At 38.7% G+C, this 15,144-nt stretch overlaps 1 protein-coding gene across 2 annotated transcripts in view; it reads left to right on the top strand.

Moving 5' to 3' along the window:
• NFX1 (nuclear transcription factor, X-box binding 1) overlaps positions 1 to 15,144 on the top strand; it is a 95,260-nt gene that overhangs the window by 65,958 nt on the left and 14,158 nt on the right. For both annotated transcript variants that reach the window (XM_075212883.1, XM_075212882.1), the window contains exons 18-21: positions 849 to 950; positions 6,156 to 6,197; positions 14,074 to 14,169; positions 14,691 to 14,757. In XM_075212883.1, coding sequence (XP_075068984.1) covers positions 849 to 950; positions 6,156 to 6,197; positions 14,074 to 14,169; positions 14,691 to 14,757 — 307 coding nt within the window. The remainder of the gene's footprint in view (positions 1 to 848; positions 951 to 6,155; positions 6,198 to 14,073; positions 14,170 to 14,690; positions 14,758 to 15,144) is intronic.

Raw genomic sequence — 15,144 nt, 5'->3', positions numbered from 1 at the left:
TACATGAATCAGTGGGCAACTATAGAGTCTTGAGGCAGAAGTACACTTGTAGGACTTATATTAAAATCGTATGTCCCCTAGCTATCATACAGTGGTGAATGCCATAGACTAATGGATTTAATAGTCTCCTTTATTTAGGAGCACCAATCACTGTCCTAGTACAAGTTTCTGAGATGAAAATCTGATGTACATAAATGCTAGATCTAGTATATCTAGATTGTATTATGTGAACACTGCAATTAATAACAGGCTCACTGTCTATTTTAGAGGATTAGAACAATGTGGACCATTGATCTGTACTCTACCCCTAAAAATAGGTACAGTTAACAGTGTAATTGCTTGTATACTAGTCTGACATATTCGGAGACTCGGTCTGATAAAAGGGAGAGAGATTCGTCCGTGAACACTGTAATTAGTGACACACACTGATGGTCTATCAGGGTTGTTGATATATCTCATAAGCCCTCTGATCCTAAATTAGGTAGAAGCGCTAATCGCTATGGTGTCTCCGGAGCCCCACACATTAATTATATCTCCATTGTCATTTGTAAGTTTGTGAGGACCAGACATAAACAGAGCGATTGTTGCAGTTGATTTGCAACTTTTAATTTCACTGTTTTTGTTTTCTTTTAATATTTCGCATAGCTTTATTTTGCTAGGATTATTTTATTTTAATACATACCAATAAAGATTTTCATTTTATGAAATATATTTTCTCACAACCACTTATCCTAGAGTGCCCCGCTCCATAACCTCTGTTCTGTCCTCCTTTTTGTTACCATGATGAAAATGTTTGGAAGCAGATAATTTACAGATGAATCCATGATTTAATTTTCTGTATATTCTAGAATAGCGGCTATATCTATGGCTGCAAAGCTGACAGAAATGCAACTAGGGGATTCAGTGGATATCGGAAAACTTGTCACCAAGAGAGAAATGAAGCAAACCAGGTAAAAACAATATACCTCTTTTTTTATTTTTTATTTTATTTATTAAAAAAGAAAACCACGTGATGAATCACTGTTTTAGCATGATCACATTATATTAGGAAGAAAGAGAAGCACTATCAAATGTAGATGGCCCAATCGATCAACAATCTGTCTTTTCAGTGCTTCAATTGAAGTGTAATTGTGCAGTTAATGTTCAATTGTCCTCAACTAGGATATGAACAAACGAGATGGGAAATACGAATCTAGAACTATATTTGCACATTTCTTCCTCACAGCAGTGCTGTATTGTCTACTGACTGGTAATCAGCCTTTGCACTTATCTGTTTTCCTTTTAATGGGCCCCTAGGTCAGAATTAAAGTTCATGCAATAGGAAAAGTCATCTGTTAATGCTGCACTGCCATTTAAATGACATTCATTATTATTATTGTAGATTTGTAAGGCGCCACAGTGCTCAGCAGCGCAGTAGGGAAAGCAGTACATACATAAAACAGGGACAAGGTAAACAAAATAGCGCAGACAGCAAAACAAAGGGTATGAAGGACTCTGTTCATAAGAGAGCTTGCATTCTAAGTGGATGAGGGAACAGATGAAACAAGAGGAGCAAATGTGGTTCAGAGTGGAGATTGGGATAGTTGTGAAGGTGCAATAGTGTGAATTGTCATCAGAGATAAGGCCTTCTCTAAAAAGAGATGGGATTTTTAAGAGCGTCTAAAGATTTGAAGGCTGTCGGAAAGTCTGATTGGGCGTGGTAGGGAATTCAATAAGTGGGGAGCAGCACAGGAGAATTCTTGTAGGCGGGAGTGAAAGGTGGTTAAAGAGGCAAGGCAAAGAAAGGTCAGTGGTAGATCTAAGAGGGTGGGAGGGAAAGTATTTTGATATGAGATTTCAGATGTATGAAGGGGTAGTGTTGTTGAGGGCTTTGTAGGTAAGGGTGAGTTATTTGAGTGTAGGTATTTGCAAAGTGGTGCAGCAGATGTGGAGCAGTGAGAGACAGAGAGATTAGCTTTACAGCAGAATTTAGGATGGATTGAAGTGTGGATATATGAGTGTCAGGAATGCCAGATAGCACGAGGTTGCAATAGTCAAGATGGGAGATGTTGAGAGAATGGAGAAGAGTTGTGGTAGCATATTGAGTAATAAAAGGGCGTATTCTGGCAATGGTTTTAAGGGAGTTGACAGGACTGGGAGAGAGTCTGGATGTGAGGAATAAAGCAGAGGGCGGGGTCAAGTTTGACAAGGCAGTGGGCTTGGGAGACTGAGGAAATTGTGGCGTTATTGACATTGAGAGAGATTTGAGTGCAGGTGGTTACTCTGGCAGGAGGGATGTTAATGAGCTCTGTTTTGGACATGTTGAGCTTTAGGTAGCATTGGGATATCTATGTGAAGATAGAAGAAATACAGTTGGTTGCACAATATAGTGCAGAAGGAGAGAGGTCAGGGGAAGAACTATGGATTTGGGTGTCAGCTTGAAGGTGGTATTGGAGGCAGAATGAGCGGATTAGTGCCTCAAGAGATATAATGAAAAAAGTAAAGGGCCAAGAACAGAGCCTTGTGGGACCTCAACAATGAGTGAGAGTGGAGGAGAGGATGTGCCAGAGGTAGAAACACAAAAGGAGCAGCAGTTCGATAGGTAGGAAATTAACTAGGTAAGTGTCACAAAAACATATGGAGTGAAGGGTTTTAAAGAGAAGAGTGATCAACAGGCGCAAAAGCAGCAGTGAGGTCCAGGAGAATGAGTATGGAGAAATGACCATTAGACTTTGCAGTAAAGTAGATCATTAATCACTTTTGTGAGAGCAGTTTCAGTGTAATGTTGGTGGCGGAAGCCTGATTTCAGAGAGTCAAGAATGGAATGAGAGGCGAGAAAGTGAGATGGGCGTTTATACTCAAGTAGTTTAGAGGCAAAGAGAGGAGAGAAATAAGGCGGTATTTGGAGAGGGAGGAGAGAGGATGAATCAAGAGATGGTTTCTTTCATATTGATGAGATGAGCGCATGTTTAAAGGAGGATGGAAATGTGCCAGTGGAGATAGACAAGTTGAAGAGGTGAGATAGAGGTGGGCATGCAGTGGAGGAGAAGTTGAGAGGGAATAGGGTTGATGGGACAGGTTGTAGGGTGAGATGATGAGTGTAGAGATTTTGTTTTCAGTTGCTGGAGAGAATGAATTAAGGGTGGAGTGAGTGGAATTTGGCATAAGGAAATATCTTGTTGAATGCTGTCGATTTTGTCTTTGTAATAGGTGGCAAAATCATGGGCTGCAAAGGAGGAAGGGGGAGGAGGTGCAGGTGGGCAGCGAAGTGAATTGAAGGTGGCAAAGAGGTGATGTGGGTTAGAAGACTTGGTGGATATTAGAGATTTGAAAAATGTTGTTTGGCAGTTGAAAGGATGAATCCGGATAGGAACGAGATTTCCTCCAGTGGAGCTCTGCAGTGTGGGAGCACTTTTTCAGGTAGCGGGTCTATTCAGTGTGCCACGGTTGGGGTTTGGATCGTTTGAGACTATGTAGTAGCTGGAGCTACTTTGATGGCAAATGTAAATTTGCAAATATAGAATCTCTAACTGCTCTGTGAGCTGTGATTGCAGGTTCTGATAGATCCTTTCACTCACACCCAAATCCCCACTCCTGTATGCCAAAAAAGTCATACGTCCACATGAGACAATATCTCAGGTAAAACGCCTGCATTGAGCAGTCACTGGGACTCTGAGTAATGAAGGAGATATAGGGGAGGTTTTTACCCCATCTGTCAATGCAACTCTAACATGCAAAATGTATGGAGATTTAAGGCCTGCTCTAGCTAAAAAAAAAAAAAAATTTGGCTTCTTAAATCAAAAAATATTTATAGAATTATTAAAGCAGGTTATGATTACCTGAATATTGATGCTTAATATTGATACTTAATGCCCAAAAGCTAATCAGCACTGGAATCACTCACTTCAATTATTTATTGTGAATTATTCATTCATGTAATAAACGGACAATATGAAAAGGAGATGATTGAAAATAAACAACTTTAAATGTGTTGCAAGATTAAACAAGTTGCTTGCTTAAACATAAACCACACGTATTAATCCTGGAGTAGCCCTTCCATAAATAAACAGCTCCAGTGAAAGCTGGTTGGGTTATTCAGTGTCCCAAGTAATTACCTTGCCAATATGAGCTGCTTCTGATTTTGTAAGCTGGTTGTTACATTCGTGTCCACCTCGGACCAAATAATGTTAACTATAGAGCAGTAATTGACAGATGAGAGAGAGCTTTGCAAACACACATTACCAGTTCTGTGCAAAGGGTCTTTTTTTTTTTTTATCTTGCATATAGAATAAGTGACTATCATCTTGCATATAGAATAAGTGACTATCAAAGCTTCTGTCTCTTTGTGAATGGTTTCTGGACATCTAGTGGAGAAGTATGGTTTCTGAATTTACATTTTGGATGTACACCGTACACATCTATTATGAATTGACCATATTAACAATTTATATGGATGAACTATATTGAAATTAATCATATAAATATGGTTAATTTAAATATAGTTCATCCATATATTTGTATGCATCTTTGATCTTGAAATACTCAGAGCACAGAATTTCAATGAAGTGTTTATTTTAATTCATACTTTGGAATGTTCCATACAAATTTTACTTTATTTGTTAAAAAAATGTATTGAACACCAGGTGATATATTTTTAAATGTTTTAAATCTCTGTGATTTTCTATAGTCTGACAATTAAGTGATTGTTTGATAATCTTGGTTAATTGCTTTCTTGAAATATTTAATGTGTTTACAATTGGAGTCCAAGGGATATATTTACTAAACTACGGGTTTGAAAAGTGTAGATGTTGCCTATAGCAATCATTCAAACTTTAGCCTTTGTGGTTACTCTTCAGAAAATATATATACTCTGTACAATTTACTTCTATAAGGAAGAACCGTTTTAATAGAGGCAAGCATTTTATTAAACTGTCGTGTGCAGTAGTATATAATTAGCACCTGGTTTGTGCAGAAGTTGTTTAACAGTAATTTTATCTTTTAAGTGCTACAGACGTTTTTACACTATGTCAGAAAAACAACATCTTAATGGCGCTCGACAGGCTGTGATGCAAAGGACAACTGCTAGAGATCTGCGGTCCCCCCTAAAAAATATACAACAAAAACCAGAAAGTTGCAGCAATGGACTTTGAATCACACAAATAATGAATATGTGTACTGTGGATAATTCACTAATAAACTCTAAAATATGTTAAAATGCAATATATAAAAATACAAAAATCACATCATGTTAATATATAGACTGGAAATAAAACCTGCACAGATATTGTCCAATATGAGCTCATGCAAAAATTGCGATCAATTCACAAATAAATAATCAATTAATAGTAGATCCTTTTAATGTGGTAATTCACATATTCCGTGTGTTTAAACTATTTGACGTAGTGTCCCAAAGAAATCCGGAGCAAAACATATAATGCATCCAAAAAGGAAACTATTTGTTCATCAACAGTTCATAGACTGCCACACGTGAGTTCCAAAGTGTATAATTCATGAAGAATATAATAATATGATGTCCTCAGCCAATATTATAGGCTAGCAGAAAATATACTGAGCAGTGAAATTGAGCTGCATATATGGAGGTTTCTTACCGGAATCATGAAATACACAGTCCATCTAATCACACAGCTGCGTGTGCATACGAAAGTGTCACTCACGGACCACCGCGATCCTTAGTCACATGACTCCGTCTCTCTCACACATAAGGAAGAACCATTTAAATAGAGGCAACTATTTTATTAAACTGTCCTGCGCAGTAGTAAATCATTAGTAGCTGGTTTGTGCAGAAGTTGTTTAACAGTAATTTTATCTTTTAAGTGCTACAGATGTTCTCACACACTGTACAGCAAATTTCAGTTCCACATCCTTGTCATATTTCCCTGTACTCTATGCAAAAAAAACAACAATGTGTGTGGGTGGGTTGCCTTTTTAATTATTTCTCAAAGCCGAACAAAACCATTTTATTGTGGTTGTCACAGCAATCCATGAAAAATTATTCAGCATAGGCACTTTTAGGCTAATTGTGAAAGGTCAGAACAAGTAGGCGATTTAAGTACTATGAGTAATAGGAAAAAATTGTTGGATATCTGGCCTTGTAAATGAATACCCTTCCACGACTGGCTCTCTGCTGACTTCTTTTTGTTTGCCTTTGATTATAGGCTGCAGTGTGATGAAGAGTGTTTGGCTTTGGAAAGAAACAGGTAAGCAGGTACACATTTGTATCTCTGTTGTGTGATAAGTGTATTTCATGAGGTTGTGAGCAAAGCAACCCTTATCGTTTGACACAATTAATCAACACGCTGTCTGACTAAAGCAGTAGTACATTTTGGAATGAGGCCTCTCCTAATTAATAACAGTTTAATTTAAAAGAAATGACAAAGTAAATTGGCCAATTTCAATAAAAATGACGAATACGAAATGGCAAGGAAGCTGCATTAAAAACATTATTTGGGCTTCTTTACCAGTGATAATATGGTGTTTCTCTTGCCATAATTTGTTTTAATACACAGATGGAATGTGATAGAATTTATTAGTAATTTAAGTGCAGCTTTAGAGAACAGCAATCTAGCTGAATCAAGGATGCTTATTTACTGTTGTAAAAACAAAGTATTTGGCAATGAAGATCTATGAAAATAGGGTGCCTGCGTGGAATCTAGCAATTCATGTTTGATATCCAAGTAAGGGCTGCCATTACTTCTGCCTTTTCAGTGAATCCCATGGCCGTAATTACCCTGACAGTAGTGAAAGCATCGGTCCTCTAGTCTCAGTGGAAGCCCCCTTGTCAACTATATGGTCATGGGTGTAAAAAGCTTGTAAGAAAATGCTTTTTATTGTCTTTTTTAACTTCAATAGTATTTTTATTATTAATTTTTCAAAAATGATGGGGTACAGAAAGAAGAAAGGGATGGGGGGTAAGGAAAGGACACAAAATAAAAAGGGGAAGGATTGAAGGGGTACATAGTGGGGGGAACACATTAAACAATTCTGCTGTTAAACCATATTGAACACATGAGGGAGGGAACCTAATAGGATCCCTTCCAATCCGTGAAAGTTACACTGGTCGAATGGTCACCATGGAACTACTAATAGGGACATTGGGGAACTTCGCTAAGTGTAGGACATGCAGGTAGTAAATCAGAGTCTATTCGGTCTGGACGCGCTCCCTCTCCGTCCGTAACATACACATGCCAGCTGAACCACTTCATTATCGGGGACGAGGTGGCAGTGGAGTAGGGCATCCCCTCTGTCTCCATTTCAAAGCTGAATTGCACCTTGGCCACTACTTTCGATATCAAGGGTATCTGTGGTGACTTCCAACCTTGAGCTAAGGACGCTCTTGCGGCAATCAGAATATGACTAAAGACATATTTAGCATATGATGGAAACTGGGGGGGGTAATGCTGCAGTAACGCAACCTCCGGGGTAGGAGAGAGATTTTGTCTAGTAACCTTATTGGCTAGCTGGAAGATTTGTACCCAGAACGACTGTATATGGGGACAATTCCAGAATATATGCATCAAATCCCCCGGTATATTGCATTGCCGCCGCTTTTTATTGTCTTTGAATATACTTGTGGACATTGACAAAATGCACCATAGAGATGACCTAATTAAAGTAAACAACCCTAATTATTAATGTTTTTTATTATAATTGAAACCTTCCTTTAATTTTATTACTATAGTAGCCTGTGTCTGAACTCTCTCAAGTTCTCCTGTCTGTGTTACACACAGGTGCCCTTCCACCCCCCCCCCCACACACACACACACACACACACACACACACACACACAATTCAAGATTAAGTGATTTACACAATGGCAAAATGACATATGCTTTTCATACATATATGCTTCATGCTGTGTTTTATTAGCTCTTGTAGCAGCTGCTTGACACTAGTATTCCTAAATCCTCTCTGATCCCAGTTGTATCCCATTTAATGTATATGTAGTGCAGTTATTACAACAGCCTAAATGCATTAACATTTTTTTACATTGAACCTCGTCTGTTATTTATCTTGCCCAACATATTCTGTAGAGACGTAATGTCATGCTTTGATAATAACCCTAGTCCAGGTTTTGCATTTGCATTAAAAAAGCAAGCACAAAGTGGATGTGAAAAAACATAGAAACCTCATGCGTTTCAAATGCATCCTTGCATGTGGCATTGGTCTTTCCCATTTATTTCAATAGACCATTCATTTCAGTGGTGTATCCAGCATGTATAAACTCTGTTGAAATGAATGAGCTATTGAAATAAAAGGGAGAAGCAAATTCACTAAATAAATCTAAAACAATCATGTACCAACCCCTAAAATTTATTGACAGCCTAGGGTGATTCTCTCTAAACAGGAGGACAACAGGATTTGGTTCACCAGCTACAGTGGAAATCGTCAGCAGGCTAGACTGGTCACACTCATACCCCATTCATACTGCACCAAAAACATGTTTTTTTGCTGGGGCAAGCCCAGACGCCCCAGGTCTATGAATGGTCCCTGATCTAATTCCTGGGTCATCAGACCTGGGAATTAAACCCGGGTCTTTTGGTGGGGTAATTCCCAGGTCTTCCCCAGGAAGACTGCACTATGAATGGTGCGACCCGGGTTTTTCAACCCGGGTCTCACCAGACACAATGTTAAAGTAACAAAACAAACAAAAAAAAAACATCACGTGAGGTGTCAATCACAGCTCCTCTTGTGAGGTTGCCATGGAGACCCCGTGCAGACCCGTGTTCAGTATGAACGCGGTCTACCCGGGAATTTGACTCTGGAGGAGCCTCTGCCCCCTATTAAAGTAATTCTATCATTTTCAAATAAGCATTGCCCAAGCGATTGTGTTGTGTTTCCAAGGCACAAACTAATTTATTTTAGCAGATGCAAAATTTAACAATTCAATACATGATTATAATACAGTACAGCCAATACCAAAAGATACATACATACCGCGCTCGCTAAGCTGCGCTCCCACTGGTACCAGAGGACAGTATTTCACTCCAGAATACTGTGGTCAGAAAGACTCGAGCCAGTGGGAGTACAGCTATATAATATACACTCAGAGAGTGTTACAGAGAGAACAATGCAGATGACGTGGCTTGCTTCTATAGGTCCAGACTTCAGGTGGGTCCAGTGTAAACAGGTCATAGGCTAGTTCAAACAACCCCCTCTAAGGCTGAGGGTCAACATTCCAGATGATTCTCCCGCCCAGAAAACAGTTTTTAAGCTAGTCTATTTACACATTACAGTCAGTATAACTTTAAGTATTTATTCCCTAACATCACTAACTAGAGTATGCAATGTGCGATCTCTTCGGCGAAAGATATCAGACATGACACATTTCCTATAACCTGAACCTTAAATAACACTAAAGTGTACATATCATAATATATAAACTAATAATAAACTAAATACTATCTGCTCATAAATCACTGTGGATTGGAATCATTATAAATATGAAATATATAAATAACTAAATTTTGTAGTGCGAGTGTGCGCGTGCGTATTTTACCGCGTGATCGCACATGCCATGTAAAGCGTGGCATACTGAGTGCAATTGCACAATAAAACAATATTAACCAATATACGTTCGTTCATCCAATTATACGACTTCGACACCCCCTTTGTACCCCAGCAATATCCAGGGTTCAAATACCCGGAATATTGCCTGGGTCGCAGTGTGAAAGCGGTATAACAAGTAAACCTACAATATGGGGTCTTGTCATCGTGTGAACTGGTGCCAGCCAGCAGGACAGTGCAGGGTTAAAGCCTCCATGTGGAAAATGGCGCAAAAAAAAAAAAAAAGAAAGAAATCAAAGTCCCCTCCAGGCCTGGGCTAAAAATGCTCAGGCTGTTCCCAGCTTCCCTGACCTGTAGGTGCCAGTGTAATGGGGGAGAGTTGGGACCCCTAAAGTGGCAGCTTTGCCATCCCAATATATATCATTGTAACAGGTCCCTAAACACCTTCCCATTCTATAAATACAGTACACACAATTTTTTTTTTTTAAATAAATTCCTCGTTACCACTGTTCAGTACTTTATTACACCTGCATAATCCATTTGTAATTCTTGCAAGTTTTTAATCCAGTGATTATCTTGCAGTTTATAATCTGGGGAGAAATTCTCTAATTTCTAATTCAATAGGGAAAACCAAATCAGATTATCTTTTTTTAATCCCTGAGAGATGAAAAAAAATAAAAAAAAATACATAACTAACAACGATAATTGCTCCTCTCTCTGAGCCTGCCACAAAAAACGTGAACTCAATTGACCTGGATTTCCTAAACTACACAACCAATCCATTTTGCACTCTAGCCATAATGTGATTGGTTCACTGTAAAAAGGAGTCCTAGGTTGTGTTTTAATCATACTTTAATCACATATAAATTGAGATTAATTGAATTGCTAATAATGTTGAGGAAATAAACATTAATCAGTGCTGTGTAGTTCCATTACATACGTTGATTACACATTCTTTTCCATAGCTCATTCATTTCATTGTAGTTTCTACATTTAACGCAGAAATACAATAAAATTAATTGATTGTGGGAATGAATGCTAGCTATTGGAATCGGTAGAAAAAATACAGCGCAACTTGTTAAACTGCTGTGCCATGCTTTACACTTGCTGGAATGTAACAGGCAGTGTCCGAAATAATGTGCTGCAACTTCACACAACGGATATGGACGCATTGAATTGAATAGGTTTTACTTCACTATACGGTTGCATGCTTTTCACTTGTGTATATATAAAGTTAAGTCAGTCATAGCGCTTAACCCTCTGCTTCCTCTCTCTCAGCCAGTTATCTTACTCATGTTCATATGTATCTTCTAGCACCAGTGGTTTTATCTGTACAAATCTGTTCTGTGGATTTGTATGAAATGATTTAGAAAAATGCAAATCAATTATATGGACTGCATTGCCAAGATCCACTTTAAAATGTACGGCCTGAATAAATGTGGAAAATATTTTATCTATAGCTAAACATAGCTTTTTTAACACATGTGGTTTCATGGCATCTCCGCCAAGTGTTTCTAAATAATAATTTCCTTTTCAATCCTCCATGGCAGCCATCGCAATGGATAAGTTCACTTTCTAGTTTAGGTAGAGAAGGGCGAAACCAAAAAACGTGCCCCCAGACAATATATAATATAGCGCCTCTTCTTCCCCATGTATTTTCCTATCTCTAGTTAAGTATGTTAGGTAGTGTTTTTAATTTTTCTGTAGTGTAGGGGCTTAACAATTTTGTGGATCCCAGCGACGCACCATCTGTGGTGTAAGCAATGGACTGGTCTGGCTACCCAAGGAATGCCAGTTTGCTACCTTCTGTTTTGTATGGCATAATTAAAATGGCACACGCCAGTGCGCTAGCATTGGTGTTTTATGCACACGGACCAGCGATGAATAGAATTAGCTTTTAGTGTTTCCTGTTCCTGGAGGAAAGAGTGTTATTACCCTCACTGGATTACTGTGTACAGCAGTCGGATACCTTGTGAAAGAGGGATCTGTGTGTTATGCAAGGTATAAAGATGGCAAGGTCGAAGATGAGTTTTCAATTTGAAGATAGTTACTCTCAATCAGAGTCTGATTCTTCAGGGAATTTAGAAAATGAGAGATTCAAGAAACACCTAGGATGTTTAATCTAGAATGTGTTCATTTTGCTGAAACACGTATACAAGTGTATGGGATGAATGAAGAAACAACTTTCACGGCTGCTCTGAAATCTCCTTTTGACGTTCACAGTAAAAATGGTAGCATTTTCCAAGTACATCAGGTTGTGTAACAAATCTTTCCTGCCATTGGAGGACACTGTGACCATGGGGTATAGCAGGTGTACCTGGAGTTAGGGCACTTTAATAGTTAAAACTGTTCAGTGTGTAACACCTCCCCTATATAGCCCCTTCATCTAAAGCTAACGTCGGCTTAATTTGAGTGTTTTGCAGTAGGGTGTGTTTTGACTGGGTTGAGGTGTACTAGCCTCCAGTTTTGCAAAACATGCAGTTCTTCTTGGGAAGAGAGCGACTCAAAGGTGGAATCACAGGCTCAGGAAGTCCACCTGTTTATTGGTGGCCTGGAGGAGCCAGCCTGAGTTAAGTCACTAGCAACTTTCATAGCAGCACTCACTCTGATAATGTCTCAATTCAAAGAGATAGGTGAATATTTTCTTTATTGTAATTCACCATTAATTCCACATTGACAGCCTGTACCAACCACTAGTGTGGCTTTCCAGGCTGGTCTGGTGGTCTGATTAGCTGAGGCTGCTTAGTATCTGGCAAAGGCTTCTTCCTTGTTGGAATGCTTTTAGTGCCCCCATAGGAGGAATAGAGGAAAACAACATATTCCTGAGACTTTTTTTTACCTATTCCCTTTGACTCAGATCTTCAGCTGAAGAAGGGGAGTTGTTCTCCTACATTTTCAGCCCCCTTTAGAACCTTGGGATATAATTTTGGTGCCCGGGGCTCTTACTAGAGTGCCTTTGGAAGCAGTTGATCTCCGTTATATTACCTGGAAGGTTGAGTTTGTCTTTTGGGGAATTATTGTGTGAAGCATCCTTGAACATCATTGCTTTTTTGGTAAGGTTGATGGCATTCAAATTAGTAGCTAGGAGAGCTCTGGATATGCCCTTGGGTAGCAGGTGCTCAATCAAAAAATAGTCCAGCCAATATCCCATTGAAGGGTCTCTGCTCTTTGGAGAGAAAGTAGACACTATAATACAGTAGTCGAATGGAGTTAAATGTAACCACTTGACACAGGATCAAAATCCACTTGTCCATGTCCATCCAAAACTTCAAAGAGGTGAGATGTAGGGCAGGAAGAAAATACACTAGGCGACATGTTCCAATTAAATCCTAGCAGTGTTGGAGCATTCAGACTCAAGGATCAGATGACTTCATAAATACTATTACTGGGATCATTCCCATTTCACACCAAAAGGGGACAAAATCATACAATATGGATGACACTAAAGATGGTGTTCCTAGTGGTGTTTACCCCTGCCTGTAGAGTTGGAGACTTACAAACTTTGTGATGCATGGAACCTTTTCTGAATATCTATGCAGATCAAGTGGTACTTGGAGCCAATCCACCATTTCTGTCAAGAGTAGTATCTACATTCCAAATTAATCAAGAGGTCATACTGCCATCATTTTGTCCACAACCTGTTTAAGAAAAGGAAAAAATGGCTACACTTATTGGACTTGCATACATGAGGAATGGGTGTAAGGTGCCTGAGATACTGAAAGCCCACTCAACACAAGCGGTAGCAACATTTTGGCCAAGAAGGGCTCAGGCTTCCACACCAGAACTTTGCAAAGCAGCCAGATGGACAACTATCCAGACTTTCGTTAGTCACTATCACCTGGATGTCTTCTCTTCTATTGACTCTCAGGTTGGGAGATATGTTTTCCACACAGCCAGTGAATAAATACTTGAATATGCAACATATTTGTTTGGTCTGTTTTTAGTAGTCCTTCCTGCTATTGATTTGGTACATCACATTGTGTTGGCTGCAATGGAGGATTATAGAAAAAATGGTAAATTCTAGTTCCTGTTCCTTTTCCTCAAAATATTCCATGGCAGCCCAGTTTCCCACCCATGTTTTGGTATGTTTATATTTTTCAGAGACAACTTGGGAAGTTATTCAATAATGCAGAGTCAGAGGAGGAGCTGCATTCTATACTGTCTGGAACTTACCCATTACTCATTGTGATGGCTACCATGGAGTATTTAGAGGAATGGAATTAGCTGTAACTGTAATTTGCTATTTTTTGTAGTTTCTTTTTGTTGCCCTGGGATGTGTTACTGCTCTGTTGTGCTCTCTGTATTGGAAAATCCTGTATCCATAGAACTGCATTGTGGCAAATCCCTAGGTAGTAAAGTTGCAGGAGGGCATGTGCAAAGCAATATAGGTGGAAAACATTTTTACTTGAGCTTTGTCAAGACCTGATATTATGTTTCAAGTTTTGAGTGTGTATTAAAGTAGTAATAATTAGTTTCTCCTTCCCAATAACAAAGAGTGCTAAGATGACCAGTGCATTTCTATAAAAGTTGTTTTGTACTTTGCTAGTACTATTGTAAATCTTCTTACAGGTGTCTAGCAGAGGCTTTGAACATTTCTGAGAATTCAGATCCTTTTAATGTTCGTTCTGGGTACAAGTACAGTGACAGTTTGAAAGACGATGCCAGGTTTGTAAAGATAAAATATCTGCTGTGTTTTGTTCAGATGGCATGCATTGACATTACCAGCACATGAACATTAAGTACCATCATTTTTTTTTATAAAATTAATTATTTAATGGTAGGTTAAATCACTCCATATGTAAGGATTGACATCACATTCATTGTATTTGTAATGTGTTGTTTTTACGTGAGACCTGCTTAAAAACATTTTTTTTTTTTAAAGACCATTTTATGTATTTTAATTCAACACCAATGCATGAACAACTTTTACAATTAAGAGAACTCATTGTGATGGTTTCTTTCATAATTGGAGAAACCTTAAGTGTTTAGTTTTTGCGGGTCTATGCAGCTATTAGTTGTTTGTGTTTCGCAGGCAAACTATTGTGATTTCAGAAATGAGGTCAGCTGTCATGTTTTGCAAACAATAGTGGTTCAGTACAAAGTAACAACAATAGTTTCATTCTGAAACTATTGAAATTTTAATGTTAATAAATCTTGTTTCTAATTGATGTTCTTTCAATCTGCAGAAGAGATTTGAAGTTTGTCACTGAAATCGAGAGAGAAATAAAAGCACTTGTGGATGCTGTCAACAAGGTTGGTTGATCTCTGCTTGTTTATTCCCTTGTTTAACATGTAGCGCTTATTTCTTTTCCTGTATTGCATGATCCCGTGACATCCTTCTGCAAAAGATGTGCTGGATTCCCACATAACTGTGCTTCGCATATTACTTATTAAACAAGTGGAAAGTGGAAAAAAATCAGTTTATTTAAGTTCTGTAAACTCTCTTTTCTTCAGTTGCATTGGCATACTTACTGGTGAGTCAATATAAGCTAGGAAGCCTCCCCATTGGCTCGATCGTCCCTGTAGGTCCTGCCAAGTAATGCATACTTGGTCTTACAGTGCAATTGAGCCAGCTATCTGGTATATGCCCATTGGTGGGTTTGTCACAAGCCAAAAAAACCTGTTGGTAATTCTTGAGAC

This window comes from Mixophyes fleayi, chromosome 5 (assembly GCF_038048845.1).
Source record: "Mixophyes fleayi isolate aMixFle1 chromosome 5, aMixFle1.hap1, whole genome shotgun sequence".
NCBI lineage: Eukaryota > Metazoa > Chordata > Amphibia > Anura > Limnodynastidae > Mixophyes > Mixophyes fleayi.
This window is presented reverse-complemented; position numbering and strand designations above follow the sequence as displayed.